The sequence below is a fragment of the Dipodomys ordii genome, unplaced genomic scaffold, assembly GCF_000151885.1.
Source record: "Dipodomys ordii isolate 6190 unplaced genomic scaffold, Dord_2.0 Scaffold156, whole genome shotgun sequence".
Taxonomy (NCBI): Eukaryota; Metazoa; Chordata; class Mammalia; order Rodentia; family Heteromyidae; genus Dipodomys; species Dipodomys ordii.
In genome coordinates this window covers 17,297-37,199 of record NW_012267372.1, presented here as the reverse complement: position 1 = coordinate 37,199, position 19,903 = coordinate 17,297, and the positions used below count along the sequence as shown (strand labels likewise).

The window sequence follows — 19,903 nt, the reverse complement described above, 5'->3', positions numbered from 1 at the left end:
GGGGGGGGGGGGGGGGTGCTGTGGTTGGTGTGGGTGTGCAGGGCGCCGGGGAGCTTTTCCCAGCTGCCGGAGGCGGTGGAGGATCACAGTTCAGGCCAGCCCGAGCAAAAAACTTAACGCATGACCCCATCACCGGTGACCACCCTGCCTGGCCCACAGACCGCGCTGGAAGGAAACGGCCTGACCGCGGAGCGGCACAGAATGGGAGGAAGTGGCGAGCGCGGCAGAGAGAGGGACGTGGAGGGGGCGCAGGCCGGGCCCGGTCCACGCTGGCCCTGGCGCACTCTACAGGGCTCCACCTGCTTCCCCACTGGCAATGCCCGGGCCTGCGCTGCGGCTGCGCCCCTCACCCCTGCCCTGTTGTGGAGCCTAGGCCAACCTTGAACATCCTCCCAGCTCAGCTTTCCTGGGGCAGGGGCTATGGGCCTGCGCTTTCACCTTGGGCATTTTTTTTTTTTTTCATTCAGAACCTGGACACTGTCCCTGAGCTTCTTTTGTTCAAGGCTAGATAGAGCTCTACCACTTGAGCCACAACGCCACTTCCAGCTTTTTCTGTGTTTGTGGTGCTGAGGAATCGAACCCAGGGCTTCATGCATGCTAGGCTAGCACTTTACCACTGAGCCACATTCCCAGCCCTGTGTTACTACTTAAACTATAAAACGGGACCAGCAGCTCACGCCTGTAATCCCAGCTACTCAGAAGATGAGATCAGATTATGGTTCACAGCCAGCCCCAACAGAAATTTCAGATTTGTCTCCAATCAATCACACACACACCACATACACAAGCCAGAAATGGAGTTATGGTTCAAGTGGCAGAGCACTAATAGAGTGAAAAAGCTAGAGGACCGTGCCCAGGCCTTGAGTTCAAGACCCAAGGAGGGAAAAACCTTAAAATCTAAAGTATGGGGCTGGGAAGGTGGCTCAGTGGTAGAGTGCTTGCTTCTCATGCATGAGGCCCTGGGTTCAACTCCTCAGTGCCACATAAACAGAAAAGGCCAGAAGTGGTGCTGTGGCTCAAGTGGTAGAGCACTAGCTGAAGAGCTGAGGGACAGCACCCAGGCCTCACAACCGACAAAATACAAAATTCATGAAATATGACTTTTTTTTAAGGATGCAAATTAGTCAAAGGCTTGTCTGGACAGGATACAAACTGGGACATTCCTCCTGACCCCAACACCCCTGAATTGCTGGCATCTGGCACTTGCTGGAGAGATAAGCCTTATCACTGAGCAGTGGGGGGAGAGGGGAGGGAAGGGAGAAGAATGCTCTAGGTGCTGACAAAATGACGTAGCTTGGCTTTCCTGTTCTCAAGAGGAAAGCCTCCATTGTCTGCAATGTTTATGTTCAGTTAAGTCACATGCTGTTTTAGAGCTGGGTTTTGTGAAAATTAATGCTACTCATAGTTGTAAGTTAGTCCTGGCAACAGCAGGCCTGACACATACACACATACCTTTCATGTTAAACACAAACCAAAGAAAACTGGCAAAACACTTAAGTCTCAGGAGTTGCACATTGTAGCAAGGAGACATAACAACCAAAACAAAAACAAAAACAACCCACAAGGAAGCTCAGTGTGGCAGTGTAGTGCACACCTGTAATCCCAGCTACTCAGGAAGTGGAGGGAGGAGAATTCCTGTTTGAAGTTGGTACAAGCAAATGCCAGAGACCTTGTCTGAAAAACAAACTGGGGGTGTGCCTAGGAAGTGAGAGGCCCTGAGTTCAAATCCCTCCTACTTCTAAAAGAAAACTGGTCTGATGCTCCCACTTGTCATCCCAACTTCTCAAAGGTGGAGATTGAGTCATTGAAGCTGGAGATCAGCCACGGGCTAAAGTTCACATCTCAGCCAGTGGCTAGGCCTGGGGTCCAGGGGCTGTCAGGCCAGCCCCGTAGAGAAGCACAAACAGGATCAGTGAGGTAAGTGTGCCCATCCTGCAGACCTAGGTGGCCCTCTGAGCTTTGACTACATGGGAGCTGACAGAAGCCCTGGTGGGGAGCGGGCACTGGCGCCCTCTGGTGGCCGTGTGGGACTTGGGCTTTGGCAATGTGGAGTTTGTGTTCTATTCAAAACCTTCCACGCCCAAAATGTTCTGCCCCGAGCTAGCAGGACAGCAGTTCGCTCTCCTTCCATTGTCTAGGAAATCTGTGTTTTGTGAAGCGATTCTTGCTGGGCATGCTCACTCCAGCGAGGTGAGGAAGGTTGAGTTCTGTTCACTCTTCTCATCCTCTGCTTCTCCATCCTGGTCTGATCAGGTGGAAAGCTTGTTCCCAGATCTTCAAGCAGAGGATTTATAAAATGGTTCCCAGGAGAGGCTGCTAGGGGTATAGCACTCAGATGACAGTGCATCCTGGGTGGGTATACACCCAATTAGTTTGTCACAATCCGTACTGCCATCTCTGAAGTCACTTGGGACCATAGGTGTGGGCCACTATGCCCAGTTGCCAATTTTTATTTTGCCAGTCCTGGGGCTTGAACTCAGCCTGGGCGCCCACCCTGAGCTCTCTGCTCAAAGCTAGCGCTCTACCATTTGAGCCACAGCTCTACTTCTGATTTTCTGTACCCTAAGAACGGGAGCCCTAAACCAGAGACCCTTTTCTGGGGGCTGTGATCTGTGGATTTCCACTCCAGCCACTTGGTCCAAAAAAACATATATATATATTTTTTTGTTGGTCGTGGGGCTTGAACTGTGGGCCTGGGCACTGTCCCTCAGCTTTTCAGCTCAAGGCGAGCGCTTTACCACTTGAGCCACAGCGCCACTTCCAGTTTTTTAGTGTTTTATTGGAGATAAAGAGTCTCATGGACTTTCCTGCTGGGGCTGGCTTTGAACGGGGAGCCTCAGATCTCAGCCTCCAGAGTAGATAGGATGACAGGCGTGAGCCACCGGCACCCGGCTAAAGAATTTTTAAAGAAAACAGTGAAAAGGCCAGAAAGGACCTTCATCTAAAGGACCTTCATCTGTGGGAGATGCAAGTGGGGAATCTCAGCTTCCCAAGTGCTGGGACTACACGTGGGCACTGGGGCTTTGGTAGACTTCATCAGGCAGCCCCAGCCCTTTTTTTGTCCCCTGATACCCTCTGGCCAAATCACTGCTGAGTGGAAGTGGGAAGGTTTTTTTTTTGTCCTGTTGTGGGCTTGAACTCAGGGTGTGGGTACTGTCCCTGAGCTCTTTTTGTTTAAGGCTATTGCTCTACAACTTTGAGCCACAGAGCTGAAATAGGGTAACCTGAGGAAAATAAGGCCTGGTGCAGGCAACGCAGAAATATGACATTAAGAAACACAGAAGTACCAGCTTCACTTCAAAGATATACAATGCATGCTGGGCGCTGGTGGCTCACGCCTGTAATCCTAGCTACTCAGGAGGCTGAGATCTGAGGATCACCATTCAAAGCCAGCCCATGAGGAAAGCCCAGCAGGAAAGCCCGTGAGACTCTTTATCTCCAATGAACCACCAGAAAACTGGAAGTGGTGCTGTGACTCAAGTGGTAGAGCGCTAGCTAGCCTTGAGCTGAAGAGCTGAGGGGCAGTGCCCAGGCCCAGAGTTCAAGTCCCAAGACCTACAAAACAACAACAAAAAACACTTGTCTGACAGATGATGGATGTCTTCCTGAGAAAAATGCTTCCCCAAACATAATCCATCTCCTGCTGCCCCAAAATGCAGATAGCAGGGTGCCCCCACCTTATCTTAAGGATAAGAATCTGTTATATGGCAGGATGCACTCTTACCTGCAAACTCAGAAAGCAGCACCAGGTGTGATTAGAGCAAAGACAAAACACCTATCTTAACTTTGAAGCCAGACCCCTGCCTTTACCCTGTACACACTCCAACAGCCAAAGAACTGTGTGTCGGTGTGATTGTATGTGTCTCTCTGTGTGTGAGCTTACCCACACTCAGAGTGTGCCCCTGCCCTTCAGCTCATCTGTTTGTCTGCGTTTTCTGTTTGCCTGTTTGTTTACTTAATAAAGCTCCGCCAAGTTTTCTTACCATAGTGACTTGTCCAGAAATTCTCATTCTGCATCCAAGTCAAAGACCTAAGTGAAGAGTTCCTACACTTAAAGGGGAACTTCATTAACCCTCACCTCTTCTGGTGACAAACAGCGCCACTTCCAGTTTTCTGGGGGTTCATTGGAGATCACAGTCTCATGGATTTTCCTTCCCAGGCTGGCTTTGAACTGCGATCCTTAAATCTCAGCCTCCTGAGCAGCTGGGATTACAGGCGGGAGCCACTGCACCCCCTGCTCTGTATTGGTTAACCGAGAGACCATTCCCTGGGGGTGTTATACCCATCTTGGGGGGGGAGAAACTGAGGCTGAGAGGGAGGAAGGAGAAAGGTGTAACCCAACTCAGTTTACCGCGTGCAGTTCTTTCCACGCACCCCTCGGCTGGGGGCCGCGGGACGGTGCATAAAAGAGGGCTGCCAGGTGCGAGGGCGCCCTGGGCCCAACCGCCAGGCCGTTACACCGGGCGCTCCCGAGAATCTCCCGCTCGCCCCAGGGCCTATTCCGAACTCTACAGGCCTGCCTGGTCCCGAAAGAAGGAGGCGTCAGCGCCACGTGCCTCGGTTTCCCCCGCGCCGCCCGCTCTGGGTTTCAGCCAAGGGCGCGGCCGGCTCGGCCCGGCAGACCGTACCATTCCCGCGCGGGGGCGGGGACGTACCATTCCCCCGCGGGGGAGGGGACGTACGGGGGCGGGGACGTACCATTCCCCCGCGGGGGTGAGGACCGTACCATTCTCGTAGAAGGGGGACCGTACCATTCTCGCAGAGGGGGGAACCGTACCATTCCCGTGGGAGGCATCCCCCAGGGGTCGCTCGGAAAACCCATTTCGGAGTCCCCCCCTCGCCTGCGCGCCTCCTTGCTCATCACTGGGGTGGGGGGCGAGGGAGGTAGGGTAGGCCGGGTTTCAGGGCCCTCTGCCCCTCTCTCTTCTGCCACCCCCGGCGTTGGTTCGTCCCGCGGGCCGCGCAGGCCCCGCCCCTCCCTGTGCGCACGGCCCGGCGCGCGGACCCGGAGCTTCGCGAGTTCGGGGCGTCGTCGCTGGTGGTCGCTGCGGATCCCCAGCCATGGTCCTCACCGTGCGGGTCGTGTACTGGTGAGCTCGGGGAGGGGGGGGTCCCCGGCCCCGGTGCAAAGGGCAGCGGGTTCCGGGGTGCGGGGGTCCCGCGAGGAGAGGGCGCACCGGGCTGGTGCCGGGCGACGTGTCGGGTCGAAAGGGGATACTGAGGCACGCAGGCGCCGCGGGAGGGATGGATACGTGTTCTCGGGAGTCTTTTGTTTGCCGTCATGCCGCGGCTCCCATTCCTGAGGTCCTCTTCCCCCTTGGGCGGTGTGTGTGTGGGGGTGGGGTGGGGGAGAGAAGATTCCAGAATGAGCCTGCGGGGGCCGGAGCTCCGGAAGAAAAGCCTTGGGCATGTAGCGCTCCTGGCCTGGGCTCCTCACCTCACCGTTCTGGCCTCAGTTTCCCCTTATGTAGGGCAGTGTCCCGAGCGCCCCGGCCCGGAGAGTCCTGGAGGGCGGGCAGGGCTGCGGGGCGGGGGAGGGGGAGGGTGGCAGGGCCTGGCAGGGTCAGGAGTTTGGGGGCCACACCCCGCAGGTGGTGGAGGAGTTGGATCGGGTCTAGCTGTCTGAGCCCCCACCCCCCGGCCTGTCAGAATGCTGGTGCCCCGGCCAGGCAGGGCCCGCCTGGCATGGGGGGGGGGAAGGCGGTGCCCCAGATTCCAGCTTCTATTTCAATCTGGGCACTGGGAGGGGTTGGGGTGTGGGGTGACAGGGTTTTCTTTGGACACCCCTTATTCTGCCAGCCCCCTCCCCCCAGGGGGGGCCTCTGTTCCTCCTCTGACACCTGTGCCCCCTGCACCTCTTCTCCCCCCCCCCCTCCCCGCCTGCCTCTCCTGGACTGTGTCGGCCTGCTTGCACCCGCCCACCAGTGGCGCTTGAGGCTACAAGCCCAAGGTGAGTCCCGTGAGGGTGGGGAGGAGGGAGGAGGGCACACTAGGGGTGGGCTGGCAGCACCCAGCATGACCTCTGACCTCTTCTGTCCCAGTATCTCCAGCTCAAGAAGAAACTGGAAGATGAGTTCCCCGGGTGTCTGGACATCGTGAGTGATTGGGCAGTACTTTGGGAGGGGGGGGGTCTACCCTGACCCCTTCCACCCCCTCCTCTTCACTCCCTGGGGTGGGGGTAGGGTGTCCCCCAGACCCCTGAGCCCCGCCCTCCCTGTTCGCAGTGTGGCGAGGGCACACCGCAGGTCACCGGCTTCTTTGAGGTCATGGTAGGCGGGAAGTTGGTTCACTCAAAGAAGGTGAGTCTGCACCTCGCCTTGTTTGGGGGGGGTCTTTCTGCCTGGGGTTGATGTGGGGATCCTGGCTCACCCTCTCCTCCCCCGTCCTCCCCAGAGAGGCGATGGCTACGTGGACACCGAGGTGAAGTTTCTGAAGCTGGTAGCCGCCATCAAAGCTGCCTTGGCCCAGGGCTAGAGTGGCCCTGAGGGCAGAGGTGAGGTCCCCCTTGCCCTTCCTCCCCATGTGTGTGATTACAGGCAGGTGCCCATCCCCCCCAGTTCTTCATTCCTGTTCCGACTGCAGAGCTAAGGTGGAGCCGGTCCTGCATGGCCTGCCTCATTCTGTGGCCAGTAACTCCCCCCATTCCCTCCCGGCCGCTTGACCCTCCGTAGCCAGGATTGAACCCAGGGCCTCTTAAGCCACAACTCAGCCCTTTTTTTGTATTTTTGGTTCTGAGATAGTGTTTTTACTACCTTTGCCCAGGCAAGACTCAACTTAAAATCCTTCCTCTACTTCCCAAGTCGCTGGGATTACAGGCTTGAGTCACCATGCCCAGCTCTCTCTTGTTACTTACACTCTGTTTTTGGTTAATGTGGAGTGATACCATCTACCAAGAGAATTCCCTGAATCCAGGGCTGGCCTGGAACTGCTGTGCTCTGCATCTCAGCTTCTAAATAGAGTAGCCAGGATTGTGGGCCGGGCCACTGGTGCCTGGGGCATTGGGTTCTTTGGTGGTCTCCATCGGCACTGACCTTTGTACCAACTTAGCTGAAGTTGACTTGCCCCGTCCCCTCCCCTGGGCTTTCAAGGGCTCTTTACCCTGTGTTCTGTTCCCTTGCTCCTTCATCGCTCCCCCTAACACCCTTCTCTTTCCTCAGCCCGGGGTCCTCGGCCCTGCCCCTCCCCGCTCGCTTGATGACAGGAAGGACTGAAATGTCCGCGGACCCCTGGTCCTTCCTCGATGTTCTTGCGGCCTCCAGGTGGGGGCAGTGATCGACGCCCCTGGGCTTTGCCTCTGCGTGGGAGAGTGAGGACTCCTGGTCACCTCTGCCCGCAGCCCCCCTCCCATCTCCCACACTCCCCTTTCCCCACGACCCTGTCTTGTCAGATGCGAAGCCTGTGGCTGCCTTCTCCATCTGCTGCCATGAGCAACAGCTCCAATAAACATTCAGTAAACCGATGAGTTCAGAGCAAGGCGTCTGTGTGGGAGTCTGTCTGTCCTGGCCTGCCCCTTGATCCCACCCTCTGCCAGCCACAGAGGCAGCACACCAGCCCCCCACGCCTCCATGCCTGGTGCTTTCTTTTCCTCCCCAATCCTGGGGCCTGAACTCAGGGACTGGACTGGGGTGCTGTCCCTGAGCCTCTTTAACTCAAGGCTAGTACTCTACCACTTGAACCACTTCCAGCCTTTTCTGTTGATGTGGCACTGAGGAATCAAATCCAGGGTTTCATGCATGCTAGGTAAGCACTTGACCACTAGGCCACATTCCCAGCCCAACAGTTTTTTTTTTTTTTTCCTGGGCTGGCTTTGAACTTAATTCTCCCAAGTTTCAGCTTTCTGAGTAGGATCTTGCATTTGTGCCTGTTCCTGCCTGGGCGGGTTCTCAGGCCTGTTTCCAACAGACAAGTAGGCCCAGTTCATACACAATAGGCCCCCAGTATCTTCCACCTCAGAGGTCCTGGGTACCAAAGGACTCGGGCTGGAAGCTGCAGCCCATTGGCCAGGGCTGGTAGTGGGCCCCACCTCTCTTCAGGTGGGCCCGCCCATCTGAAGATCTGGAAGCCGGATTGGTTGGGGAAGAGAGCCCAGGCTCAGCTCAAGTTCAGGCTCCTACCGCGCCTGGGCCACACAATGAGTTCCTTCACACCGCTGCCGCCCAGTGGCCGTCTCTGGGAACTACTCAAATTACTGAATTTTTATTTGATTTGGTAACATCTCGTGCCCATCTTAAAATTAGAAGTGTAGCTAAGAAAACTAGCAGTAATTCCTTAATATCATGCAATCCTTATAACATTAATGAATGTGCTTAATTTTGTCTTAATGTTCAATCCAGAACCCGACCCAGCTGTAGTTGGCCCCTGTACTCCGTACTCGGTTGTTTTTTTTGGTCGGTCGTGGGGCTTGAACTCTGGGCCTGGACGCTATCCCTCAGCTCTTCAGCTCAGGGCCAGTGCTCTACCACAGCGCCACTTCTGGTTTTCTGATGGTTCATTGGAGATAAGAGAACCAGTCTTTCCTGCCCGGGCTGGCTTTGAACCATAATTCTCAGATCTCAGCCTCCCAAGTAGCTAGGATTACAGGTGTGAGCCACCAGTGCCTGATACTGTTTTTTTTAGTGTGTGTGTACCCACAGGTGTGCCAATGCGGAGGCCTGGGTGCTGTCCTTGAGATTTTTTTTTCTCAAAGCTGCTTCTTTGCCACTAGAGCCACAGCTCCACTTCTGGCTCTTTGATAGCTAATTGGAGATGAGTCTCACAGAATTTCCTGTCCAGGTTGGCTTTGAACTGTGATCCTTGGATCTCAGCCTCCTGAGTAGAACTATAGACATGAGCCATTGGTGCCCTGCTCTTCTGTTGTTTTGAGACAGGGCTAGCCTTGAACTCACTGTCATTCAGCTTTAGCATCCCTGGGATTATGAGCATGCACTTTGCTCCTTGTTGCTCTATTAAGACTACTGACTTAGAGCCTTAAGGGCTTTATGGGGATCTGGGGAATGGCTCAGTGGTAGAGCCCTTGCCTATCAAGCAGGGGACTGGGTCCCAACCCACATCCTGTTAATACTCACCCAAACAAGGCAACCACACTGCGAAGAGAAGCTTCCTGCACTGCTGTCCCCCAGTCTCCTCACCTTGCTGGGAGTCTGTCACAGGGAAAAAGCAGGAAAGCCTTTTGGGGTACCCATGCTATTTGTCCTGTCCTCTCAGTGGCTGGTCCTGTATCTGGGCCTCATCAGCTCTTAACTCACTACTGCCCAGCCCTGCCCACCTGGCCTAAGAGGATTGGAGAATTGGCTATGAGGGCACAGGACAGGAAGTGTGGCCGCCAGGGGGCAGCAGAGGGCCAGCGGGAGGGGGCCAGCCCCGCTGGTGGCAGGTTAATTGCCTGGGCTGGCTTCAAACCACAATCCTCAAATGTCACTTTCCTGGGTAGCTGGGATTACAGGCGTCCGGCATCTGTCCTGGATCTCAAGACCCAGCAACTCTACTATTTTGTTTCTCCCTGTCCACCCTCAAGCCTTGTTTCCAACTGGAAGCTTTGCCACTCTGTCACCACCCACCCGCAGCCTGGCACAGCACGTGGGCCTCCCAAATCCACACTAATTCCCCCTGGGATTTTGCTGAGGCTGCCCTTGCCTAAGAGGATTGGGACATTTGCTAAATGAGACCAGGACAGGGTCAGAGAGGCAGCTGTGAGGAGCCCCGGGCAGGGAGGAGGGGGACAGGAGGGGTGCACGCAAGGAGACAAGACCCCAAAGACTGTAGACTCAGGCCCGCAGGCTAACAGACTCTGGGGTTTTGATCAGCTCTGTCACACTGCCTCAGTTTCTAGTGTATTCTCATGAGCTTTACTACAGCAGCCTGCCATGGATGTAAACACAACAAAGCCCCAAACCAAGCCAGCAATGGGAGGGGGGCGGTCGTTAGGAAGCAGAAAGAAAAATAAAACCCAAACCCCAAAACCAAAAGCTGCAATAACAAATACGAATGGGAAATAAAAGCATAGGTATTGTCAGTGGATAAAATAAATTCCAAACAGATGGATGGATTAAAAAAATGGGGGCTGGGAAGGTGGCTCAGTGGTAGAGTGCTTGCCTAGCATGCAGGAAGTCCCGGGTTCAAGTCCTCAGTACCACATACTCAGAAAAAGCCAGAAGTGGCGCAGTGGCTCAAGTGGTGAAGCACCAGCCTTGAGCAAAAGAAGCTCAGGGCAGCGCCCAGGCCCTGAGTTCAAGTCCCCCACCTCCCTACACACACACACACACAATGCTGTTGGTGATTCTGGGTTCCCCAACATTCAATGAGTCCAGGTCTGAGTCAGGAAATGGCTGCAGGCACTCTGGGGGTACAGGGGTGCACCCAGAGTGGCCCTGGAACAAGGCAGGCAGCCAGGGAAGCTGGGGACCGGGACTGGCATGGAGGAAGTGGTCGGTTCACTGTTCACAGGGTGGAACCATCGAGTGGGGCAAAACCCGGTCGTTCATCCGGTCTAGCTCCTCGGGGGCCCTGGGTGGCAACTCGGGGTGGTGATGTGTTGGGAGCTGGGGACCCCAAGCCAGGGGCACTTGGGCCTGCAGGACCCTCAGCCTTCGCAGGGGGGAGTTATAGTTACAGTATCCAAACCTGAAGAAGCTCCAGAACAATTTCTAGAGCACAAAGAGGGACAAAGTCAGGGACGAGGCTCTGTCATGTTTGTTACCCCTCCCCTCTCCAATAGTTAGGGGACCCCAGAAGAGAGAGAGGCAGGGTGTCGCACCAGGAACACACAAGGTTCTCAGATTCTTGAAATCTTACCTCTACCTCTCAAGTAGCTGGATTACAGGCATGTGTCATGGTGCCAATTGTCTGGATGTGGAGGAGGGCAGGGGAGGGGGAAGACCAGAGTCTGGGCTCCAAGGGAGTGAGTGGGGGATCTCACAGGGGATGGGCAGGAGGGTCCCACCTGCACGTCTGACTCTCGCAGGCCGTCTGGTGGTCTGGGTACCCATCCATGTGGACATATCCTTCTAACTAGAGTTTCTGCTGCTCTGTGTAGGTCCTGGAGTAGGGCCATGGGGGGATCCGGGTGTGTGGGGGGAGACAGGTGGGAAAAAAAATCATAGCCTATTCCTTTCCCTCCATTTTCCTTCCAGCTCACACCTGTCATCCCAGCTACTCAGGAGGCTGAGATCTGAGGATCATGGTTCAAGGCCAGCCTGGGCAGGGAAGTCTGTGAGACTCTTCCACTTGGAACCACAGCACCACTTCCGGTTTTCTGGTGGCTCATTGGAGATGAGTCTCACGGGACTTTCCTGCCCAGGCTGGCTTTGAACCATGATCCTCAGATCTCAGCCTCCTGAGTAGCTGGGATGACAGGCAGGAGCCACCAGTGCCTGACTTCCATGTGACTCTTCATCTCCAATGAACCATCAAAAATAATAGCTGGAAATGGATTTGTGGCTCAAGTGGTAGAGCACCAGCCTTGAATGAAAAAGTTCAGGGACAGCACCCAGGCCCTAATTTCAAGCTCTTTCCAAGCAAACAAACACTCCTGGGATAAGGCCTGGCCTACTGGGCTCCTGGATGGGCCTTGTGTGGCTCTTGGATACCTCAGCCACAGGATTTAGTCCTGTCTCCCCCACCCAAGCCTCAACTCACCCCCCACCTCCTGGGATTGGGCTGTTCCACCCAGCATGCCCCCCCCCCAGCGTCCTTATTATCGTCATCTTCATCATCTGTGCAGTCTAGCAAGTCGTGAAGTTCTTCCTTCCATCCAGCCTCTAGCTGCCATCCTCCAGCCTCTCTGCCTCCCTTCCCAGCACAGCTCCAGTTCCAGGAACTAAAGAGATCACAGCCCAGACTTGGGACTTAAATCTCTGGAGGCTGCACCCTCTGGGCTGGGACCCTCCCCGCCTCTGGGGGAGGATCATCCTCACTTTTTCAACTGAGCACTTGCTATTTTGTACAGCTGAGAAACTAGTGGTATTCCCAGGACTCTGGGCCTCACCCTCAGGGCCTGAGGACTCAAACCTGGGCCTGGTACTAGCCAAGTGAGCTAGGCCTATGGTTCACCTTGGAGCTGGCTCTGTCTGGGCCTGCTTCTTGTTCTGGATTTCCCCGGGGTGAGGTGGGAGGCCTGCTAAGGCCTCATGGCCCCTGCCCTTCTTTCTCTCTAAGAAGGAAGAAGGTTCTGATGTCTTTCATTTTCTTTTTCTTGTGTACTGGGACTTGAACTCAGGGCTTGGGCACTATCCCTGAGCTTTAGCTGATGCTCTGCCACTTGAGCCACAGCTCTACTTCCAGCTTTTTGGGGGTTCGTTGGAGATAGGAGCCTCTGGGACTTTCTGCCCCGCAGGCTGGGAAGATATTATCCCAGGTCGAGCTCAGGGTTTAAAACTGCTACTTGGAGCTGTAAGCCCAGCATTTGGGAGGCTGAGGCAGGAGGATTGGGAGGTAGAGGCTAGTCCTTGCCTCATTTGAGCCACACCTCTATACATTTTTAAAAATATTTTTGGGGGCTGTGAAGATGGCTCAGTGGTAGAGCGCTTGCCTTGCATGCCTGAGGCCCTGGGTTCCATTCCTCAGCACCACATAAGCAAAAAGAAAAAAGCTGGAAGTGGCGCTGTGGCTCAAGTGGTAGAGTGCTAGCCTTGAGCTGAAGAGCTGAGGGACAGCGCCCAGGCCCAGAGTTCAGGCCCCATGACCGGACCTTCCCCCCCAAAATATTTTTGTTAGTCGTGAGGCTTGAACTCTGGGCCTGGATGCTGTCCCTCAGCTCTTCAGCTCAAGGTGAGCGCTCTACCACGTGAGCCACAGCGCCACTTCCGGTTCCCTGGTGGTTCATTGGAGATAAGAGTCTCAAGGACTTTCCTGCCGGGACTGGGTGTGAACCGCGATCCTCAGATCTCAGCCTCCTGAGTAGCGGGATTACAGGTGTGAGCCACCAGCGCCCACTTTAAATCCAGTGGATTTAAATACTCTTTACATGTATTTACTAATTGCATGTTTTTTTTCTTTTTCTCTTTTTGGTCTGTCATGGGGCCTGGACTCTGAGCCTGGGCGCTGTCCCTCAGCTCTTCAGTTCAAGGCTAGCACTCTACCACTTGAGCCACAGCACCACTTCCGGCTTTTTTCTTATGTGGTGCTGAGGAATCGAACCCAGGGCCTCGTGCATGCAAGGCAAGCGCTCTACCACTGAGCCACCTTCCCAGCCCATGGGTTTTTTTTTTTCAAAGGAAACAATCTTTGGAAATAAACAGAATGGGCCAGACTCTTCATGACTAGCAAAAAGCTAGTCTAGAAGCATGACTCAAGTGGCAGAGTGCCAGTCTAAAGTTCAATGTCTAGACCTTGACTTCAAGCCCCAGTGTGTGGACACGTGCGCATGCGCACGCATACCTACATAAGTCCATGCACATGAGCGTGCACGCACACACGCGTGCGCGCGCGCGCACACACACACACACACACACACACACACACAGAGTTCCTCTCCAGCAACATCCATGGTGCAAGCCAGAGGGAGAATTAGGGGCCAAGAAGTTCAGAGTCCAAGTTCGAGTGAGAGGTGAGGCCTGGCAGGGTTGGATGGATGGATGGATGTACATCTTTCCTTGTGGGTCTATAGGAGGTTGCGTCCGCTCCTGGCCACAGCTGTGGGAGGTGGGTGGCGATGATGATGGCCGTGTTGGGGGGGTCAGAGGTCACAGGAGACCCTACATTTCTTTGGGGTGTATTTAATCCTCTGCCAGAAGCAAATCATCCCTCAGGGTCTTTCTGAGAACTCAAGGTGACGGAAAGAGCAGCTGAGGTGGAGGCCCAGATGGAGGCCCAGCCCTGGTCTCTTCCTCTTGCGCTTAAAACTCCTGGCGGCAAAACTGAACCCACCAGGATTAAGCTCTGGCAACCTCAGGCCCTGTAAGCCCCGGGGCCCCAGGCTGGCTGATCCCCCCCCAGGCCTCTAGGTACTCTAGGTAAGGCAGACCCATCCCCAGGCCATGGGTGGGGCGGGGGAAGGGGGGGTCCCTAGGGAGAAAGGCAGGAATGACCCACAGTTGTTTTGTTTTTTTTTTTTTGGTTTTGCAACCTCAGCAAAAGCGGTCCAAACACCAAGTCAGCTGCCACCTGCCCGCCAGGTGAGGCAGCAGCGCATGCCTGTAATCCCAGCAGGTCAAGGGCAGACACCCTCCCCGCAGACTCAAACTAAAGGGGACCTGAAGCTCCTCCCTGGGGCGGGCCAGAGGGCAGGGCTGAAAAGAGCCAGCGCGCGTGGGCATGTGTGTGTGTGTGTGGGGGGGGGCTGTCCTGACTGAGGATGGGGAATCTAGAAATTTTTTTTTTTTGGGTCCGGTCATGGGGCTTGAACTCTGGGCCTGGGCGCTGTCCCTCAGCTCTTCAGCTCAAGGCTAGCGCTCTACCACTGAGCCACCTTCCCAGCCCCCGAAACTAGAAATTTCTATGGTGCAGCAGCGCCAGGAGCTGTTTTCCTGCCTGGCCAGCTTCCTTGCCACCAGAAGTCGCTCTGATGTCTCTGGCCCCCCCCTCCCCTGACACCCGGGGCTCCCCAAGGGGGTGGGGGACTCTGCCCTGAGGGGTCCCTGTCCCTCCTTTTTGCCTTGATTGCCAGTGTTCCTTAAGCCCCTGCCATCTCCGCCTGTCCCGCCACACTGCGACTTTCTCCGACCCCACTAACTTGGTGGATGGGAGTTTTTGTTTCAAAAGAGCCCCGGGCTTTGGGCGGCGTGCAGATGCCTGTAATCTCTGCTACTCTGGGGGCTGACATCTATAGATAGCAGTTTAAATCCAGCCCTCAGGGGGGTTAGGAAAGCTCCAGAGACTCTTATCTACCATGAATCAGAAAAAGCCTGGGGTGATGTTATTGTTTTTAGTGGTAGAGCACTAGCCTTGAGCAAAAAGGAAATTTAGGGACTGCGCCTAGGCTCCCAGAGTTCAGGGCCCAGGATCTGGCAGGAAAGACAGGGTCAAATGGCTGGTGTGGGGAGAAATAGGGAGAGAGTGGGGAGGGAGGGGGAGAAAAGGGGAGGGAGGGCAGGTACCTGCCTGGCTAGGAAGCTATTAACTACTATTATAATTTTGTTTTTATTTAGGTTCTGGCTTGAACTCAGGGTCCAGTAGCGCATGCCTATAATCTCAGAATGTGGGAAGATGGGGCCGTTCCAGGCTAAAGGAAAAAAGATTGACTGTGCCGCTTGAGCCCTACTACCCTTCCCCCCTCTCCTCCCCCTCCCCCCTGCATTCAACTGTGATTGTACTAATTAATGATGGCGTGTCCCGGTGAAGGGGGGGGGAGATGGAAGGAACAGGGGTGTCCCTCGTTAAAGCTGCTGTCCCCTCCCCCTAGGGTCACCAGTCTGGACTTAATCCTTGCTGATCCCCTCCTCCTGCCGTTCTGCTGAGGTTGTCCTAAGCCGATTGGAGCATTTGCTAAATTAGTCCTGTGCCTGTTCAGAGGAAACTGGGATGGTGGGGGTGGGGGTGGGGACAGCGGGAGCGGGGGGGGGGACCCCAGAACCACAGGGGAAGAGTACTGTTCGCCTCTAGAAAAGGTCTGCAAGGAAGGAAAACTGAGAAGGGGAGGCCAGGAGTCAAGCACAGAAAATGTGGAGAGGACATCAAGTGTTGTAGTGCATAGCTGTAATCCCAGCAGAGGCAGCATAACTCCACAAAACATGGAGAGTTCAAGGCCAGCCTGGGCTACAGAGCCAGCGTCGGTGAATACTCATTAAGCCTGCCTTTCCCCTCTGGTCCTTCTTGTTCTCTGAGAATCGTTTGTCGCTGTCGTAGGAACAGTGGTGGATTCGGGAAATTACAAAGTCATGGGACTAAAACTAATCAAATGGGGTGCTGGTGGCTCACGCCTGTCATCCCAGCTACTCACGAGGCTGAGTAGCTCAAGTTCAAAGCCAGCCCGGGCAGCAAAGTCTGTGAGACTCTGATCTCCAATTAACCGCCAGAAAACTGGAAGTGGCTCAAGCAGTAGAGCGTTCCCCTTGAGCTGAAGAGCTGAGGGACAGCACCCAGGCCCAGAGTTCAAGCCCCATGACTGACACAAGAACAAAAAAATGAGCTACACGTTCAGCCTGGTGTTTTCCTGTGTGAATCTTCCTTCCTTTTTGTGGATGATCACAGTCCCTGGCTAAGAGAACCACGCATGGTTTTCCAGCCTCCCTCCATGGGCCCTTGGATGGTTTCTGTTTCTTGTCTATTGTCAATAGTTCTGCTATGCATATGGAGAACCTCCCCCCACCCCTGCCTCTCCCCCAGAATCAAAGACAGGTCAGACACAGTGGCTCACACCTGTCATCCTAGCTACAGAGGGATCTAAGGCAGCCTGAGCAGAAAAGTCATGACACTCCATCTCCTATTGAGCAGCAAGAAGCTGGACTGGAGGTGTGGCTCAGGTGGTCGAGCGCCCACAGAGCAAGAGAAAAACTCTGGGGTGGGGGTGGAGTGGGGGGGAGACATGAAGACAATAAAGCATGCCAGACTTTGTATAGGATCCAACACTTTTAATCAGTTTCCCTTTGAGGGCAGCTAGAGAGTGGGCAAGGACCAGATGTCCAGGAGGAATGGGGGGGGGGCACTGGTCTCCTCCTTTTGGTGTCACCCTGGTCCAAGAAAAGGGAACCCAGGATGTCTGGCAGGTGCCTGAATGAAGCTTACCCCCCCACCCCCCATGGGGCCTCTTGAAGTCTAACCTCCTGTTAACTGGGACCTCTTGGCTTCTAGAACATTCCATTCATCCTTCATTGACCTCACAGCAGACTCAGACTTTATTTGAATATTTTGCAGAAGTGGGGGGAGGGGGACCCTCCCAGGCCTGAGGAACCCTCCCACACACATCCCCCAGCCCAGAGACTGGAAATCATGCTAGAATGATCCCTGTTCACACGATCCTTATTCAACCCTGGATTCAAAACTGGATTTAGCTCCATCCCGGAGCCCTGTGTGGCCCTTGAGGAATGCCCAGATTTGGGGTGTGTGTGTTGTGTATGTGTGTGTCCAGGCTGATGCACCTGTCCCAGTGGCTCACGCCTGATATCCCAGCCACTCAGGAGGCTGAGAACTGAGGATCGAGGTTTGAGGCCAGCCTGGGCAGGAGAGTCCGCGAGACTCTTATGTGCAAGGAACCACCAAAAAGCCACAAGGGAAGCTGTGGCTCAAGTGGTAGAGCGCCAGCCTTGGGTGAAAAAAGACAAGGGAGAGTTCAAGGCCCCCAGTTCAAGTCCCAGGACCTCCTCCAGACACAGAAATCTGCTGTTTCCCCTGACTTCTTCTCACACGGTGCTCCCGGGCGCTCCCAGGCTGGAGATCTCGTGACTAACTTGAAACCAGCCAGAGAACTAGGCAGATGGCACAAATCAGAGATTTGCCATCCGCCTCCCTGCCCCTTGTGGTCTGTCCTCATCCGGCCTTGTCAATCAGCTCGTTTGGCTCCCGCCCCTTACCTGCCCCCCACCCCCACCCAAGGAGATCTCAGCCCCTGGCCAAGCCCCATGTGCTAACCCAAACTAAAAAAACAGCACGAAAAGCTAGGAGAGGAAGAGTATATTTGAGATGAAGGCTTTGCTTCCAGACCTTGTCGGTCTCCCCATATCTACAAAGGAGAAAATGCTTTCCCTTAAAGACAACTATGAGGGGCCGCCCCTCCCCCACCCAGCTACCCCGATTCTATCAGTGTGTTTGGATGGACTTTTCCAGTAGAAAATTCTAAAGCACAGCCAGGCGTGGTAGGGCACGCCTGTAATGCCAGCACTCAGGAGGCTGAGGCAGGAGGATAGTGAATTTGAGGCCAGCCTTGTATCAAAAAGAAAAAAAAAATAAAAGGAAAAGGAAAAACCAGAGAGTGCCAATGTCTCATGCTTATAGTTACCCACGAGGCTGAGATCTGAGGATCGTGGTTCAAAGCCAGCCCAGGCAGGAAAGTCTATGAGACTTTCATCTCCAATGAACCAGCAGAAAACGGAGTGGAGCTGTGACTCAAGTGGTAGAGCACCAGCCTTGAGGGAAAAGGCTCCAGGAGAGTGCCCAGGCCCTGAGTTCAAGCCCCAGGACTGGCACAGGAGAAAAGAAACTAAGAAAATAGATGTGTATACGTTATTATACAAGAAGAACATATGTATGAACTATGACCTCTAACTCCCTAGTAGCTGCAATTACAAGTGTAGACCACCAAGTCCGGCTCCAAGTTAGTTTTCGAATGTCACGTATCCAGGCTAACGTAAGCATGGAATTGTATCCGGGTTAACTTCATAATGTGAACTGTATCATCGACCTAAGTGGAGACAATGGGAATCTGTTTTTGTTTTTTTCTTCATGGGGGGAGGGGAATTTCTAGAAAGATCCTTGCTTCGGTGCTTTAGGAGTGACCCCGGTGGTAAGCCAGCAGCAAGATTTGCTTTGCTTCCCTCCCCGCCTCGCCCCTCCAGGAAGGGAGCAAGTGCTCAGCATCTGGGATATCCTGAGATTCGCTGTCCCAGGAGCCAAGGAAGAGGCAGGGGAGGTGCGCTGTTGCAGTCTCTGATCTGAAGTGGCTAGGCAAGAGGGGGCTGGAGGGGGAGGGAGACTGAGAGGGGGGTCCCCTACAAGATCTGGAACTTCCAAGCACTCTGATCACGGCAGTCTAGGGTATCCATGGCGTTGTAGCTGAACTTCCAGGTGGCCGTGGGATCCTTGAACTCCAGGCTGTCCACGGGGCTGTAGGCTCCGTACCCCTGGCCTGACAAAGAGTTGGGGGACTGGGCGAGGGTCGGGCCGGCCAGGGGGCTCAGGGCAGGGCCCCCCAACTGGGGCACCATGGGAGAGAGGTAGGGGTCTAGGCCGCTGAAGTAGGAGCTGGGTGAGCCATAGGCCGATGGGGAGGCGCAGAAGGCCGGGGCCGGGGCGTAGGTCATGGCGTAGGGCGCAGCCCGCTGGGCCTCGGGCAGAGGGGACTCCGAGGCTGGACTCCAGATGGCCACGGAGGCCACGGCCGCGGTGGGGGAGGCCGAGGGGCCTGGCAGAGGGGGGCTGTAGGAGTCGGAGATGCCCAGCGGGTCCTCACACGTGTCGGTGGCTGGCTGTGGGGACATGGTGGCCTTCTTCTTGCTGGGCCGGGCCTTGGCTGCCGTGCCAGGCGGCTGCTGCTGTTGTTTCTGCTGCCTCTGTTGCCTGCATTTGGCTCTGCGGTTCTTGAACCAAACCTGGGGAGTCAGGGGGGGTAAAGAAGGGGGACCGACATGAGATGTGAGCACCGATGACCCCCCAGGCAGCTCAGGACAGTGAGCATTGCACTTGGGTAAGGTGTATTAGAAACACACCGTCAGACGAGCACCGCGGCGCACGCCTGTAATACCGGCGTACTCAGGATTACCGTGCAAAGCCGGCACAAGCCTGTGAGACTCTCCTCTCCCAATGAGCCAGCACAAAGCTGGGCATGGAGCTGTGGCTCAAGTGGTCAGGTGCCAGTCTTGAGGGCTAAGGCTCAGGCTCTGAGTTGGGGGTGTGGATGGGCATGGGGGGGGGTCTGGGAGGGTGGGGGCCCAACATGGCACCTGGACCCTGGACTCGGGGAGGTTGATCTTCAGGGCCACCTCCTCGCGGGCGTACACATCCGGGTACTGGGTCTTGGCGAACAGGGCCTCCAGCTCCTCCAGCTGGCCGCGGGTGAAGGTGGTCCGCTCTCTCCGCTGCTTCCGGGGGGCGCCTGGGGGTGACGGGGACCCTCAGCCACCGGCCCCAAGGTGTGGGTTCCGGGTGGCGGGGGAGGGGGTGCTTCTGAGTGTCACCCACTCACCCAGAGCCCACGTCTGCTCCCTCATGCCGACGCCCCTGAAACCAGGCTTCAGAGCTAACTCAGCCCTGGTGCTGACAAAACCGGCTTCATCTGGTGACCAACATGCTCTCCCCCCTTCCATCCCTCCCTCCC

General features: G+C 55.4%; 2 protein-coding genes across 3 annotated transcripts in view; one reads left to right on the top strand and one right to left on the bottom strand.

Annotated features, from left to right (window-relative positions):
* Positions 1–4,976: 4,976 nt before the first annotated feature.
* On the top strand, positions 4,977–13,909 carry Sepw1 (selenoprotein W, 1). 2 transcript variants are annotated; one of them, XM_013032726.1, is made up of 6 exons: positions 4,977–5,090; positions 5,926–5,950; positions 6,042–6,095; positions 6,225–6,299; positions 6,394–6,493; positions 13,899–13,909. In XM_013032726.1, the coding sequence occupies exons 1-5, from the start codon at positions 5,062–5,064 to the stop codon at positions 6,472–6,474; spliced, it is 264 nt and encodes an 87-aa protein (XP_012888180.1). In that variant the 5' UTR covers positions 4,977–5,061; the 3' UTR covers positions 6,475–6,493; positions 13,899–13,909. The 2 variants fall into 2 exon arrangements, with proteins under 2 accessions (XP_012888180.1, XP_012888179.1); XM_013032725.1 differs by lacking the exon at positions 13,899–13,909 and adding an exon at positions 7,158–7,473 and having other exon boundaries at positions 4,978–5,090.
* Positions 13,910–18,578: 4,669 nt separating this feature from the next.
* Positions 18,579–19,903, bottom strand: part of Crx (cone-rod homeobox) — a 2,746-nt gene continuing 1,421 nt past the window's right edge. The window contains exons 2-3 of the mRNA XM_013032724.1: positions 19,530–19,681; positions 18,579–19,178 (exon numbers count right to left, since the gene is read on the bottom strand). Coding sequence (XP_012888178.1) covers positions 18,579–19,178; positions 19,530–19,681 — 752 coding nt within the window. The remainder of the gene's footprint in view (positions 19,179–19,529; positions 19,682–19,903) is intronic.